General features: G+C 41.1%; 1 protein-coding gene across 1 annotated transcript in view; it reads left to right on the forward strand.

Annotated features, from left to right (window-relative positions):
• The window catches only part of mapkapk5 (MAPK activated protein kinase 5), a 71092-nt gene that overhangs the window by 50640 nt on the left and 5336 nt on the right, over positions 1–15116 (forward strand). Inside the window, exons 9-13 of the mRNA XM_078227333.1 lie at positions 963–1150; positions 1440–1560; positions 2756–2886; positions 6998–7113; positions 7806–7910. Of these exons, the coding sequence (XP_078083459.1) occupies positions 963–1150; positions 1440–1560; positions 2756–2886; positions 6998–7113; positions 7806–7910 (661 nt within the window). The remainder of the gene's footprint in view (positions 1–962; positions 1151–1439; positions 1561–2755; positions 2887–6997; positions 7114–7805; positions 7911–15116) is intronic.

A 15116-nucleotide genomic window follows, 5' to 3' on the forward strand; every position in this document is an offset into this window, starting at 1 on the left:
TGAATCCTTGCTTGTTCTAATTGGATTTGGAAGTTAGATATTACTTGCTTGAGTTTATTGAGTTTCCCTCTGTCCTCATTTTCCCTCCCCAAGTTCTGAGGCACTCGGTGCTTTGGTGCAGCAAACATTCAAATTTTGAATAAAAGCAAATTACTGCGGATGCTGGAATCTGAAACAAAAACAGAAAATGCTGGAAAATCTCACTAGGTCTGACGGCATCTGTGGAGAGAGAATAAAGTCAATGTTTTGAACAGAGAACAGAGAAAAGGTGGCTCTGTTCCCTCTCTGTAGATGCAGTCAGACCCGGTGAGAATTTCCAGCATTTTCTGTTTCTGACTCAAATTTTGAAGCCCCGTTGTTCTAACGCATTCCCAATTTTTTTAAAAACGTGCTGCCACCCTCATTTGTGTTACATCGCGAATGAATCAATTATGTATCTGACGTTTATTGGTGACATTCTGAGGTAGCCGACTGACGCAACATGAACACCAACAAAACTAAGTTGCTTCCATAATTTCCCCACAAATTAATTAGTTCTGATCTCACTCAAGAAGCTGGAGGTGATGCTGAATGAAGACGAATGGGGAAGTAGTGAAAACGGGGAAGTAGTGAAAACCTCTCTTGAACACGTTCTTCATATTCCAGCCAGAGCTATCCATTCTGTAAGATAAAGACAAAATACAGCGGATGCTGGAATCTGAAACAAAAACAGAAAATGCTGAAAAAACTCAGCAGGTCTGACAGCATCTGTGGAGAGTGAATAAAGTCAATGTTTTGAACCAGGATGACCCTTCGTCAGAGCTACCTCTCCTCCATTAGTGATGTTAGGGGGTTAGGGTAGGAGTGGAAGTTGATGCCAGACAAATTTATAAAGTAAATTCCAAAATAATTTCCCCTTTCTATTTTATGGAAAACCTTTTTTGTATATAAAAATCTTTTTTTTTTGTTGTTTATTATCTCAGAGCTGTGACCTGTGGTCGCTGGGTGTAATAATTTACGTGATGCTATGTGGATATCCACCGTTTTATTCCAAACACCACAGTCGGACTATCCCGAAGGACATGCGGAAAAAGATCATGACGGGAAGTTTTGAATTCCCGGAGGAAGAGTGGAGTCAGATTTCCGAGATGGCAAAGGACATTGTGAGAAAGTGAGTTGAGTAGCTGGGTCGCTGTTGTGTAGTAGGACGTAGTGCTGAGGCCTTTGTGGAAAAATTCAGATGTGTAAAACTGGATAACAAGACGAGACATTGGTGGTCATTGCATTTACTGTAGGGTGAATAGCAGTGTTGTACAAGTGGATGCCACTTGTTGCTCAGTTCTTTTCTAGTTGGAATTAGCATCTTGATTGTGTAAGTACTTTTCTCTAACAGATATAAATAATACATAGACCTCTTTCTTTTCCAAACTCCAGTTTGAATATATTGTTCTTTCCTGCAGATTGCTGAAGGTAAAGCCGGAGGAGCGACTCAATATTGAAGGGGTGCTGGATCATCCCTGGCTGAACTCCACAGAGGCTTTAGATAACATCCTCCCATCTTCCCAAATGATGATGGATAAGGTGAATCCTCTGTAACCATTCAAGAGTTGGTCACAGCAACTTGTTATCACTTTACTGCTAAATTGCAGTGGCTTCATCTGTCTATAGCATTACTTTCCTTGTGATATCCTATGGATGAGTTAGTATTATTCCTACTTTTCCTTTTTTAAGCATTGATTAAATCTGAGGCGATATGTTTTAGATTGAGAATTTTCATTTTCATTTCCTTGTGTTTGTGAAGTCCAATATCAGATTGAATCATAGTCTCTGCAGGTGGTCCTCACTTAAAGTGGTGCTTGCATTCCTGAATATTGCTGCTTAAGTGAAGCATGGTTTCTCTTGTTATAAATGTTAATCAGAGTGAGGAGCCTGTGGACAATTTTTGTCTGGAAAAATCAATATAAAAATTGAAACACTATTGAAATATTGTACAGTGCAGTAACTTTAAAATTGCTGCATTGTCTGCAGGCTTTATCCTTGCAGAGAACACCAAGTCTGCAACAGGTTCCTCAAACACAGGCAGTGTATAATAGAGAGCAGTACCTCTGTACAACAAAGAATTATTTTAAAAACAGAAGTCCATAGCAGTTCCTCAGGTATGTATTGTGCAAACAGCAGAGAAATTTGACAAAGTTTACAGTACAGTATCTACTGTACATTACTGCATCATATGGCAGATAATTCTTTCAAAATCAAAGTCCACTTTGACTTCTATAGCAAGCATAGTTCCTTAACTAGTACAGGATCCAGTTTTTAAAAAAAGTTTTAAAATGAAGCTTGGAATGGAGAGATAAAAAAATGCAGCAAAAAAACCCCCAATGTTTCTCGAATGTACAGCAAGGACAAAACGGCACCAATTCAATCACAAGCCAGACTCTACTCACAGAATCACTGGGTCTGGTTGCATGATTACACTGTGATGACATCCCTTAAAACAGGGAAGACGGTACTTTAAATGGAACCCAGGTATAAAACATAAATCCCTTTAAAACATAACCATTCTAAAAAGACTTAAAACAGGAATTTACTGGTACTTCAACAAACTTTAACAAAGACCAAAATTTGCAGATACTGTTCTTTAGCCCTAAGCTAAAAGAAGCTCTCTGTAATTGCCATTATGCTGTAGCATGTGTTTGCAGGGTGGAATAGTCTGTCTGCTGGTGATTCATTTTTTTTGTAATGCGGCTTGTACTGATGGTGAAACTATATATCACAGGCAATGGTTGCTGGGATCCAGCAGGCCCATGCAGAGCAGCTGGCCAGTATGAGAATTCAGGATCTGAAAGTGAGCCTTAAACCTCTAAACTCTGTTAATAACCCAATTCTTCGCAAGAGGAAACTACTTGGGTAAGTGTGTTTTACTGAATGTAATATATTAATCTCAGACATGTACATTGACGAAAAATGTTTCTTAATTCAAGAGAAATTTGTGTTTGGTGAGGTGACGAGCACTGTGGCTACTGTATTTCTTCTGTTTGCAGAGTTCGATCATGAAGGATACCGCCTGTCCTTTACCCACGGTCTTAAGAGTTGTACAATAAAATCAAGCACAGAGGAGCAAATAAGTTGGGATAAAATTTTAAGTAACTCCAGTTTGAATTCTCCCAATTGTTTGAGGGTGAGAGCACCTTACAAAGGCATGGAGCCCAGGGAGGCTCCAGATATTATCCTAGTCCTCTGTTCGAATTGATTTCAACCAGGGCAACAATTGGGTTATCAAATCTTGCCTCAGTAACTTGAGATGAGGCAAGGAGGCTGTGGTTCCTGCTTTGGATGCTATCCAATGGCCCCATCAGAAAATCTGCATGTATCAAAATCCAGTCTGGACAAGATGTGTGGAGTTTGGTTGAGACAAAGACCTGTGATGTCTTTCAGATTCAACGCCCTGCACTCTTGCACTGGAAGAATGGTGCGGTATCAAACAACAGTAGCACTCACTAAATTGTACCATAGTAAAATTCAGTTTCTTTAAGAGAGGAGAATTTGCGAGTATGCCCCTATTTACTTGTTGCTCTGTGCTGCAATTGATTAAATAACTTGATCGCGGCGTGCCTATGCAGTTGCTGTATTTCTTCTTCTTGCCAACCAAGCTGTTCATTCTTTTTCCCACCCAGTATAGCTTTTTTTTTTCCAGTTTACGGTCTAACCCTAATAACAATTAGTTTGCAAAGAAATATTCTATTTGAAATTCTGCAGAACACACACAAAAAATAACTATTTTGTAAATATTCAAAGTGACCATTGGTTGGTCCTAATTTGAAGCCATTTAGCAAAATCTTTCTCTGCTAAAAGTGATCGGACTTGAAAAAAATGAAATTTACCAGCTCATTAACCGTGCAGACCATTGCAAATTGAAAACATTTCATATTTGTTTCAGGAATTATATAGAATGGGGAGTGAATAAGAGGTGGTTTGGTTTGCTCCCATTCTTTGTTGGAATCAGGATTGTATGTGAGTTTACATCTGGAGTCCACCAAAATATTTCACAATGTACAACCGAGCTCCTCCGATGCATTGCAAAATATAACACTAAGCTATACAGACCAGGACTTCATAGTTGCGCTCGTGTCTGTGCTAAGTCATTTGATCTAACAGGACAGGGGATATTATCATTAGCCCAGCACCCATTGGGTAAGAAGGTATAAATAAATATGACACTAAGCTATACAGACCAGGAATTCATAGATGCGCTTGTGTCTGCTAAATCATTTGATTTAACAGGACAGGGTATATGATCATTAGCCCAGCACCTATTGGATAGGAAGGTATAAATCAACCAATGTTCCTGCTCCTCGTCACTATTGTGTTGTACCTGCTGGATGGTAAACACTTTTGGATGGCAGATAGGGGCACGATTGGGCTTGGCTGTGATGCCCTTTGCGGTCAAATAGTTTGACTCTCGCCTTCTAGACTTTATGAACGTCAACTTGAGGAATGGGCCCTTGGAACCATATCCCAGCATATATTCAGAAAATTGAAAACAGAGTCTGTAAATTTGCAGTACTAATTTGTTCATTGTTGCAAAATTTGTTTATTGACGTTGGGTTGTTGATGTTTTACGAAGTATCTCTGAATTGAGTTTTTAAAATGGCTCTGATTTTATTCACTGTTAGACTGCCAAGAGGCTGAAAGCACAAACTTCTGATATTGTATTGAATTAAGCGCATACAGAATAACATTATAAGCCCGTAAATGTCTTGATTTTTTTTAAAGTTTAAAGATACTGTACAAATCCAAGATGTTATTGAAAATCAGGAGATTGCACGACTATCTGCAGTGCGTGATTGCCACTTAAAAAATACATCATACAAACTCGAAGCAGTTGCAAGATTTTTTGATTCCATTCAATATATTCAAAATTTTATAGCAGTTTACAAACAAAGAATATGGTTTGGGAGAAGGCTGGGAAATCCGGTTAAGGAATTTAGTTGGGAGGTGGAATACAGAGGAAGCAGGAGTCAATATTGTCCAAGTTTTGCAGGTGAAATCATTTAAAGTAAATAAAACCATTTAAATTTAAAAAGATGAAACCACCATCTATTTACCATGGATATCTATATTAATAAAGAGTTCTCTCTGCACCAATCAGGAAGGAAAGAGAACTTGTGTTACTGTTTATTACAAAAGTTGAAACTGCAGACTGTTTAACAACCCGTGATGTTTTAAAGAAAGAAAAATGTTATTTGCTATGCTGCTACAATGACACGCTCTTCTGATGAACTATTCATTTCTACATTCAAATGTTGAGTGTTCCACTACATTGAAAGCTGGTAATCACAGTTTTAAACTTAAAAGCCTTATGGGACATTTGGACTTTTTTTTGTTTAATCCTACTTGACCTGAAGGCTCAGACTTGTGTTGGGATATGGCTCCATGGGCAGTGGCGCCCCGGTACCTATTCCAAGTGTCCATTCTTTGTGTGTGTCTGGACAGCAATGTTGGCAGTCATTTTGACCATGGGGGCAGGAGGAAGGATCACAGCCATGCCCATTCTTTTCTCCTTCAGACATGCACACTTGAAGCACAAGTGGACACCCTGGCTGATATTTTATTTCCCCACCACCCCCCTACCCTTGCCTCTCTAGCCTGGGACTGAAGCCATTAGCTCCTGCCCCTGGCCAGGAACTAACTCAACGCAGACCAGGGATGAACTTGGGAGTTTCTTGGTCTGTATGGCTCAGTACCCCACTGTATATAGCATTTATCCAGCAAGTCATCGGCGAGCTCTCAAAGCTTTGGTTATAGCAGGGATTGATTTGAAATGGACTTCATTCCAAGAGGACTTTTTCTAAAACTTGTTACAATCCGTGTTCAGATTTTTCACCAATACTGCAACAGTTGAATCCTCCTTAAAGGGAAACTGTGTTCATTTGAATTGACATGCAGTCCTAAGCGTTATAAAGAATGGTGCACGTGGTTTCTTGCTCCTCCTCTCTTTACTCCATTTCATGGTTTTAAATTTTGCTTATCGTATCTTATTGGCATTTTCAGCAGTGATCTGAATGGAAGAGTAAAATTCACTCCAGGCTTGTTGGATTCCTAGATAGTGTCGCCATTTCAGTTATTGACTTGGAACTTCATGATGTCACAGCACAGGAGAGGCCGCACAAACCGACAATCCTGGTTCTCCATCTGACTAGCGGTTTTAAAGCATAAAATAAGATCCAGGCAAGACTGAGATGCTAGTAAGTGTACAGAAAAAAATACTATCAATAGAAGTGTAGAGACAGAAATAATTTGAGAGCTGGAGTTCTGGCTTTCTTTGACAAGTCTTACATAACAAGTGAGTACTGGAGTTGTCGAACTCATCAAGGAAGTCCTTGTTGGAATTCTGGTGGGCCAAGCTTCAAGAGCTTGTATGTTTTGCTACAGATGTGTTGAATCAATGCATGGGGTGTAATGAAGATTCAGCTGTTGTCACACCTGTGAAGAGGAATATTTGAACTGCAGATTTGAAATGAAATCTTGTCAAGAGGAGGGATATCCTTTTATCACATTTAGGATTATACAATGATTCAAGTGAAGACTGTTCCCCTTTAAGAAGATTTAAAAAAATAACATTTCCCTAAATGTTCCCCATTGTTGTTTTTCTCATATGGCTGTTTGCCTCCAGATAGCCTCCTTCAGCCAGCAGGTGAGGCAGGCAATCCAGACGTCGGACTTCTCCAATGACCATCACCAGTGCCACAGCGCGATCGCCTGATAGATGGCACACTTGTAGTGGGGGCGAGATGGGTAATGTCAGTTTTCCCGTCGCTCTTCTCGTGTTTTTTTTATTGCTTTTCATTTTTATTAATTCTTTCTACCTTTTCTTCCTTTTTTTTGTTTTTTTGTTTTAAGAAAATAAGCCTGTTTAATGTTTTAGCCCACTAAATGTGTCTCAGATTTGGCTGGCTAATTGCGCCTGTTCATGCAGGAACTTTCCCCCCCGCCATAATAGATTGTCATTTTCTTCCAGCACGAGGCCCAGGGACGGTATCTATATTCATGATCCAGAGAATGAGGCAGAGGATGCCAATGTCGCTCTAGAGAAACTGCGGGATGTCATCGCGCAGTGTATTCTACCGCAAGCTGGTAAGGATGCTAATATGAAACTAGGACAACTAATGGAGACCCTTATTCCCCCCCAATATAAGGAAATAAAAATAATAAGCCACAGAAGAATGTACATGCATCTGCCAAGTCATTTTGGTTATCTGTTGATGGCATGATGGCTGGATGCTTTATAGAACCATTAAACCATATCTTTTGGTAATGGAATATGGCTGTTGGAGCACTTTTCTCTCCAACTGCTGCACTAATGATTGCAGCTACATTGAGTAGAGGGCAAGCATTCTTTCCCTTCTCTCCTGACCCACTTCCCCAAAGCACAGTGCAATTTGACTAGATGATATGGTGTGAATTCTGTCTACATCAGTACATTCAGGTGGTTGAAGTTGCTTTTATATCATGTAAGGCCTTTGCTAGTTTTGTTGATTCTCGATACTGGGACCTTGTGCAGCCAACAGTACCCCCAAAATAATCTTAACAGATTCGCTGAGGCCATCCATCAATAATACCCTTTCTTTCTTTTTAAGCAATTTTGGTTTGCCATTCACTGCATGAGACCCACAAGTCAGGGATGGCAACTTTAAGGGTTGATCTGGCAGAGGCTTCTACAGTACCTGCAGTTCCTACTCTCCCAGCTGCAAGGAAAAAACTTGGGAAAAGATTAAGGACTGAAGAAAAATTACAATGTTCTATGTTGAAATTCCTTGTTTTGGTAGGAGAGAACGAAGATGAGAAGTTGAATGAGGTGATGCAGGAAGCTTGGAAGTATAATAAAGACTGCAAATGTCTTCGCGACATGCTACAGAGTCTCAGCTGGAATGGTGAGCGAACAGCTGCTGTTTGTCTTGCAAATGGATCTTTTTTAAACCAAGCCTGCACAAAGATCTGGCCTGGATCTCATCCAAGAGTGTTTGTACTCATTACGTGCATGTGAGGTGCAAGGGTGTTTGTACCTTTTTGATAAAATGCTGACTTGCTTGTGACTCCTTTCAGTTTCCAACAAATCCTGGTCGAGTACATCCTACATTATTTATGAAAAATAAACACTTTAACTCGAAAGCAATAGTATAATAACTACAGGAGGGAAGGAGCCAGTTTTATTGAAGTCCGTTTCTATATTTACGTTTTCTTCCTTCTTCTTTATCCCATTTACCCCCATCTAGTGCATAACAGAAAAGGGTTACCTTAAAATATTAGGTGACAGTTTGGGAAAGCTTAACAATCTTCATCTCCAGAAACCATCCATGATAAAGGAGATGAGGCTGCCAGTATAAGTGACCTAAAAGAGGAGTGCAGTAGATCAACCTGTTGGATGAATCTCCTTCTGATTCCTCCTGATCCCTTCCTACAGGGAAGTGATTGATCCCACTGTGCTGCCACAGAGAAGGGAAGCATTGGTCAGCAATCTGTGGAAAACCATGGACACAAACCCATTTCCAACTAACGCCTTGCATGTGACAAAGCTTGCCAAGTGCATTGCAAAAGTGAAGGGGGTGAATAAGTCTGATAGATATTGGGAATAAAAGAGTGGAATCCAAGTCCAGGGTTTGGAGAGGTATTGGAAAAGATGGGTGTTGAGAAGGTTTTTGAAAGTAATGAGTGAGGCATTTAGAGATGGAATTCTGGAGAGCAGGGCTGAGGAAATTAAATGTTCTGAGGTAAATGACGGAGTAAAGGAAAGGGGGAATGCACTGAGGACTAGAATTGGAGAGCCAAACAGGTACAGAATGTAAAACTGAAGGAGATTACAGAGCTGGAAAGGGTTGAGGCCCAGATGGGATTTGAGGGTGAGGATTTTAAAATTGATGCTTGAATGAAGAAAGGGAGCAAGTGGAGGCCAGTGAGAACAAGGGCTAATTATGAACAGGGCATAATACAGGACAGAATATGGGAAATATTTTTTAAAAATGCTTGAAGTGTTCAGCAGATTACAGCATCTGTGAAGAGGGAAACCCTGAGATTATGTTTCAGGCCAGTGACACAAACATGAAATGTTAACTCTGTTTCTCTCTCCAAAGATATGCCTGACTGCTTATTTCTAGCATTTTCTGTTTATATTCACGTTTTCAGCATTCAATGTATTTTGCTTTTGTACAGGTATGGGTGGCTAACTTGAAAAAATTGAATTTTCTGGAGGCTGGGATGCCAGCACTGATGACATTGTAGAAATCGCGTCTAGCCTTGACAGAAGCAGGGATGAGGGTTTCAGTGGAGAAGAGGGTGAGCATTGATGGACATGAGCAATGTTGCAGAGATGGAATAAGTGATCTTGGTGACAGGTAAATTTTGGAATTTGAGGCTAAGGACACCAAAGTTTTTGCTGAGTGAACCTGAGCACATGGCCAAGAGGGGCTTTCTGGGATTTAAGTTTACATATGAAAAGGAAACTGACATCTGATTTAGATTGCTTGTTCATGCCAGCCTGAATCAGCTTTGCAAACCCGGACAACTGGAGGCTTTAGTTGACAAGTTGTGGATGAGCTTCCCCACTGACTCGCTTAGTAAGTGTGCTGTTCTGGGGTTCTGAGCCATACAGACAGCGAAGCTCTTTGGTTCCATCCTTAGCCTGTGATAAGTTAACTGATTTCAACATCATTATTAAGCATTGTGAGATACGGGATAGAATCAGGAAGGAACAAGCATCAGTCGACCTTTGTCCAGCGCTATTCATCTGTGCCAGCTGCGGAAGGGACTGCCACACGAATCAACCTCTACAGCCACAACAGACAATGTTCATTACAGATTACATCCAGGGTGTCATCACTCATTGTGGAGTTAGGGGAGAGATCAGCCCGAGTTCCCGCTCCTGATTATTTAACCAGTGACCGGTGAGGATAGGATTGAGCTTGATTGTGATATTCTCCAAAGTCAAATAATCTTCTTGCATTGTTGTTCAGACTCTTGTATGAAGAATGGCTTCTTGGGTAGAATACCGGAGGAACACTAATGCCTGTGGAATCATGTAATATTTCCAAGTTTTCTGACGACACAAAACTTGGTGGGGTTGTGAGGAGCTGGTTAAGAGGCTTCAAGGTGATTTAGGCATGTTGAGTGAGGGGGCAAATACAAGGCAGATGCCGTCCAAAATGGATAAGTGTCAAGCTATCCACTTCAGTAGGAAAAGCGGAATGGCAGAATATTATTTAAATGGTGATAGATTGGAAATGTTGATGTACGAAGGAACCTGGGTTCCTGGTACACCAATCATTGAAAGCAAGCATACAGGTGTAGCAAGCAGTTAAGAAGGCAAATTGCATGTCATTGCAAAAGGATTTGAATACAGGAGCAAAGGTGTCTTATTGCAGCTGTGCAGGACCTTGGTGAGACCACACCTTGAGTATTGTATGCAGTTTTTTTGCTCTTGCCCAAGAAAGGGTATACTTACCATAAAGGGAGTGCAGTGAAGGTTCACCAGACTGATTCCTGGGATGACAGGATTGTCATACGAGTAGAATTGAGTTGTCTAGGCCTGCATTCACTGGAGAATAAAAGAATGGGAGGGGTTCTCATTGAAACACAAAATTCTGATGGGGCTGGACAGACTGGATGTTCCTCTGGCTGAGGAGTCTAGAACAAGGGGTCACAGTCTTAGAATATGGGGAAGGCCATTTAGGACTGAGATGAGGAGAAGCTTCTTCATTGAGGTGGTGAACCTGTGGAATTCTGTACTACAGAAGGCTGTGGAGGCCAAGTCACCAAACAAATTTAAGAAGGAAATATATTTCTAGATTCTAAAGGTGTCAAGGGGTATGGCATTGAGATAGAGGATCAGCCATGGTCACATTGAATGGCAAATAAGCTCAAAGGGCTAAATGACGTACTTCTATTTTCTATGTTTTCCATATACTCTAGTGTGAGCGAGACCCTTCTGGAGAGAAAAGGAGAAAATTAGAATGTGGATTCTTTCTTAATTCAGAATTGTCAAGTTGAGCATTGGGGGCGGGGAGCTCAGGAAGATTAGCAAAAAATTCAGTCCATGTTGATTTGTACTTGTGGCCCACTCCCATACCTTTGAGCTTTCAGAACCTGACACTCCGGTATGCCACAGTATCTGCATCCTTAAACTTAAACTTCTGTCAATATTGTGGGAGCCTTCTATTCTGGTTCCAGCGCTGGTCTTTTGCTGCCCCTCTTGGACTCTCATCCAACACACCAAGTCAGTTAATTTAGTATGAGGCATCCATACTATTTCGTTGCTGCTGGATTTTCCTAATTGAATTTGGTGGGTCCAGAAATAAAGTGTCTACCCTCAACACTGCTCCAACCTAATGAGGGCTGTACTGATACAGGTATATCAAAACTCCATTGTAGCAGATAGGAATAGATCTACCCTAACTTCCATCTTTTTTTCACTTTCTGCACTGCTTTTAGAATAATTTCTACAATGTCTTTCCTGATGGGTGTTTTCTATTTGTAATTGCAAAACTCTTTAACTTTAACCTTATTAACCATGAACTTTCCAGAGCAACAAGTAGCTGAACCATGTGAAATGAATAATCCAGGTGGATTGAATTGTGCTCCATGGTAGAGCAGAACATGAAATAGAAGCAAGAGAGGATCATGTGGCCCACTGAGCCTGCTCTGCTATGACTGTGGCTGATCTTGGACTCACATTTCCACTTTCCCGCCCATCCTCTATATTTCTTGATTCCCTGAGAGACCAAAAATCTATTTTCTCAGCCTTAAACGTATTCAATGATGGCATAACCACAAACACTATGCAATAGAGAATTCCAAACATTCACAACCCTTTGGACAAATACATTTCTCCTCCTCTGTCCGAAATGATCGGCTGATATCCTGAAACTGTGCTCCCTTGATCTTGGATCAAGGAATAGGCTATGGGGTAGTGGCACAGAAAAGGAGTTGAGGCCAGTGTAGATCAGCCATGATCATTTATTTATTAGTGTCACAAGTAGGCGCACATTAACACTGCAATGCAATTACTGTGAAAATCCCATAGTTGCCTGTTCGGGTGCACTGAGGGAGAATTTAGTATGGCCAATGCACCTAACCAGCCAGCCCTTCGGACTATAGGAGGAAATCGGAGCACCTGGAGGAAACCTACACAGACACAGGGAGAACCTGCAGACGCTGCACATGCGGTGACCCAAAGCCGGGAATCGAAAAGCTGTGAGGCAGCAGTGCTAACCACTGTACCACCATGGATCATATTGAATGGCAGGGAAGGCTTGAAGAATCTGGTGGCCTACTCCTATTGCTTGTGTATTCTTGTTCTCTATTCCCCAGCCAGAGGAAAAAAAACTCCGTATCTACCCTTCTTGAATGTTTCAGTGAAATCAATTCTCATTCCTCTAAACTCCAAAGAATATAGACCCAATTCACTTAGCCTCTCAGCGCATGACCATCACATCTCATGGGCAAGGCTAATGAATCAGTGCAAATATATCCTTCCTTAAATATGGAGACCATAATTTCACACAGTATTCTAGATATAGTCTGACCAAAGCCCCATTCGATTAAGAACCATAAGAACTAGGAGCAGGAGTAGGCCATCTGGCCCCTCGAGCCTGCTCTGCCATTCAATAAGACCATGGCTGATCTTTTTGTGGACTCAGTTCCACTTACCCGCCCGCTCACCATAAACCTTAATTCTTTTACTGTTCAAAAATGTATCTATCTTTGCCTTAAAAACATTCAATGAGGTCACCTCAACTGCTTCACTGGGCAGGGAATTCCACAGATTCACAACCCTTTAGGTGAAGAGGTTCCTCCTCAACTCAGTCCTGAATCTGCTCCCCCTTATTTTGAAGCTATGCCCCCTAGTTCTAGATTCACCTGCCAATGAAAACAGCCTCCATGCTTCTATCTTATAAAATAATGAAGGGAATAGATATGTTTCTTTAAGATTCCCCCCCTCCCCGCCCCCTTTCATTCTTCTAAATTCCAATGAGTATAGTCCCAGTCTCCTCTGTCTCTCCTCATAAGCCATCCCTCTCAACTCCAGAATCAACCGAGTGAATCTCCTCTGCACCCCCTTCAGTGCCAGTACATCCTTTCTCAAGTAAGGGGGGCCAAAACTGTACGCAGTACTCCAGGTGTGGCCTCACCAGCACCTTATACAGCTGCAACATACCCTCCCTGTTTTTAAACTCCATCCCTCTAGCAATGAAGGACAAAATTCCATTTGCCTTCTTAGTTACTCTGCTGCACCTGCAAACCAACTTTTTGTGATTCATGCACAAGGACACCCCGGTTCCTCTGCACTGCAGCATGCTGCAATTTTTTGCCATTTAAATAATAGTCCATTTTGCTATTATTCCAACCAAAATGGATAGCCTCAAATTTACCAACATTGTACTCCCATCTGCCCGACCCTTTCCCACTCACTTAGACTATCTATATTCCTCTGCAGACTTTGTGTCCTCCGCACACTTTGCTCTACCACTCATCTTAGTGTCATCTGCGAACTTTGACACACTACACTTGGTCCCCAACTCCAAACCATCTATATAAATTGTATATAATGGTGGTCCCAACACTGATCCTTGAGGCACACCACTAGCCACTGATCGCCAACCAGAAAAACACCCTTTTATCCCCACTTTTTGCTTTCTGTTAGTTGACTAATCTCCTATCCATGCTAACATATTACCCGTAATGCCAGCAACCTTTTGTGTGGCATCTTGTCAAATGCCTTCTGGAAATCCAGATACACCACATCCACTGGTTCCCCATTGTCCACCGCACTCGTAATGTCCTCAAAGAATTCCAGTAAATTAGTTAAACATGACCTGCCTTTCATGAACTCATGCTGAGTCTGCCCAATGAGACAATTTCTGTCCAGATGTCGCGATATTCCTTCCTTGATAGATTCAAGCATTTTTCCCACTACAGAAGTCAAGCTAACTGGCCTATAGTTACCCGCCTTTTGTCTACCTCCTTTTTTAAACAGTTGCAGAAAACATTTGCTGTTTTCCAATCTGCTGGAACTGCCTCAGAGTCCAGCGAATTTTGGTAAATTACCAGGAGCGCATTAGCTATTTCCACCGCCATCTCTTTTAGTGTCTTGGGATGCATTCCATCAGGGCCAGGAGATTTGTCTACCTTTAGCCCCATTAGCTTGCCCAACCCTACCTCTTTAGTGATAATAGTTTCTAGTCCTCACCTGCCATAGCTGCCTCCCCATCAATTTGGGCATGTTATTTGTGTCTTCCACTGTGAAGACCAACACAAAATTACTGTTCAATGCCTCTGCCATTTCCTTCTTTCCCATTATTAAATCCCCCCCCTCATCCTTAAAAGGACCAATGTTTACCATAACCACTCTTATTTGTTTTATATATTTGTAGAAACTTTTGCTATCTGTTTTTATATTCTGAACTAGTTTACTCTCTAATAGTAATCTATCTTTTCTTTATAGCTTTTTTGTGGTTTTCTGTTGACCTTTAAAGATTTCCCAATCCTCTAGTTTCCCACTAATCTTTGCCACTTTTTGTATGTATTATCTTTCAATATGATACCCTCCTTTATTACCTTAGCTATCCATGTCTGATTATCCTTTTCCTACAGACCTTCCTTTTCACTGGTATATACTTTCGCTGACCACTATGAAAAATTGCTTTGAAAGTCCTCCACTGTTCCTCAATTGTCCCACCACGAAGTCTGTGCTCCCAGTCTACCTTAGCCAACTCCTCCCTCATTCCATTGTAGTCTCCTTTGTTTAAGCACAAGACACTGGCATTGGATTTTACCTTCTCACCCTCCATCTGTATTTAAGAAGCAAGGCTTCTTTATTATTGTAATCCTCATGCAGTGAAGGCCATTTGCTTTCTTAATTGCTTGCTCCACCTGCATGCTAACTTTGTATTCCTTGTCCAGGTACACCCAAGTCTATCCAAACACTAACATTTACAAGTTTCATGCCTTTAAAGAATATTCCACAGTTATACTCTCACAACCTATTAATCCTTCCCACATTGCTGGCATAGATTAATTTCACACCCCCATAATCTTGTGCCTCTGTTAAGAGATCATCTAAGATGACATGAATGCATAGGCCTGAA

This window comes from Mustelus asterias, chromosome 13 (assembly GCF_964213995.1).
Source record: "Mustelus asterias chromosome 13, sMusAst1.hap1.1, whole genome shotgun sequence".
Classification (NCBI taxonomy): Eukaryota; Metazoa; Chordata; class Chondrichthyes; order Carcharhiniformes; family Triakidae; genus Mustelus; species Mustelus asterias.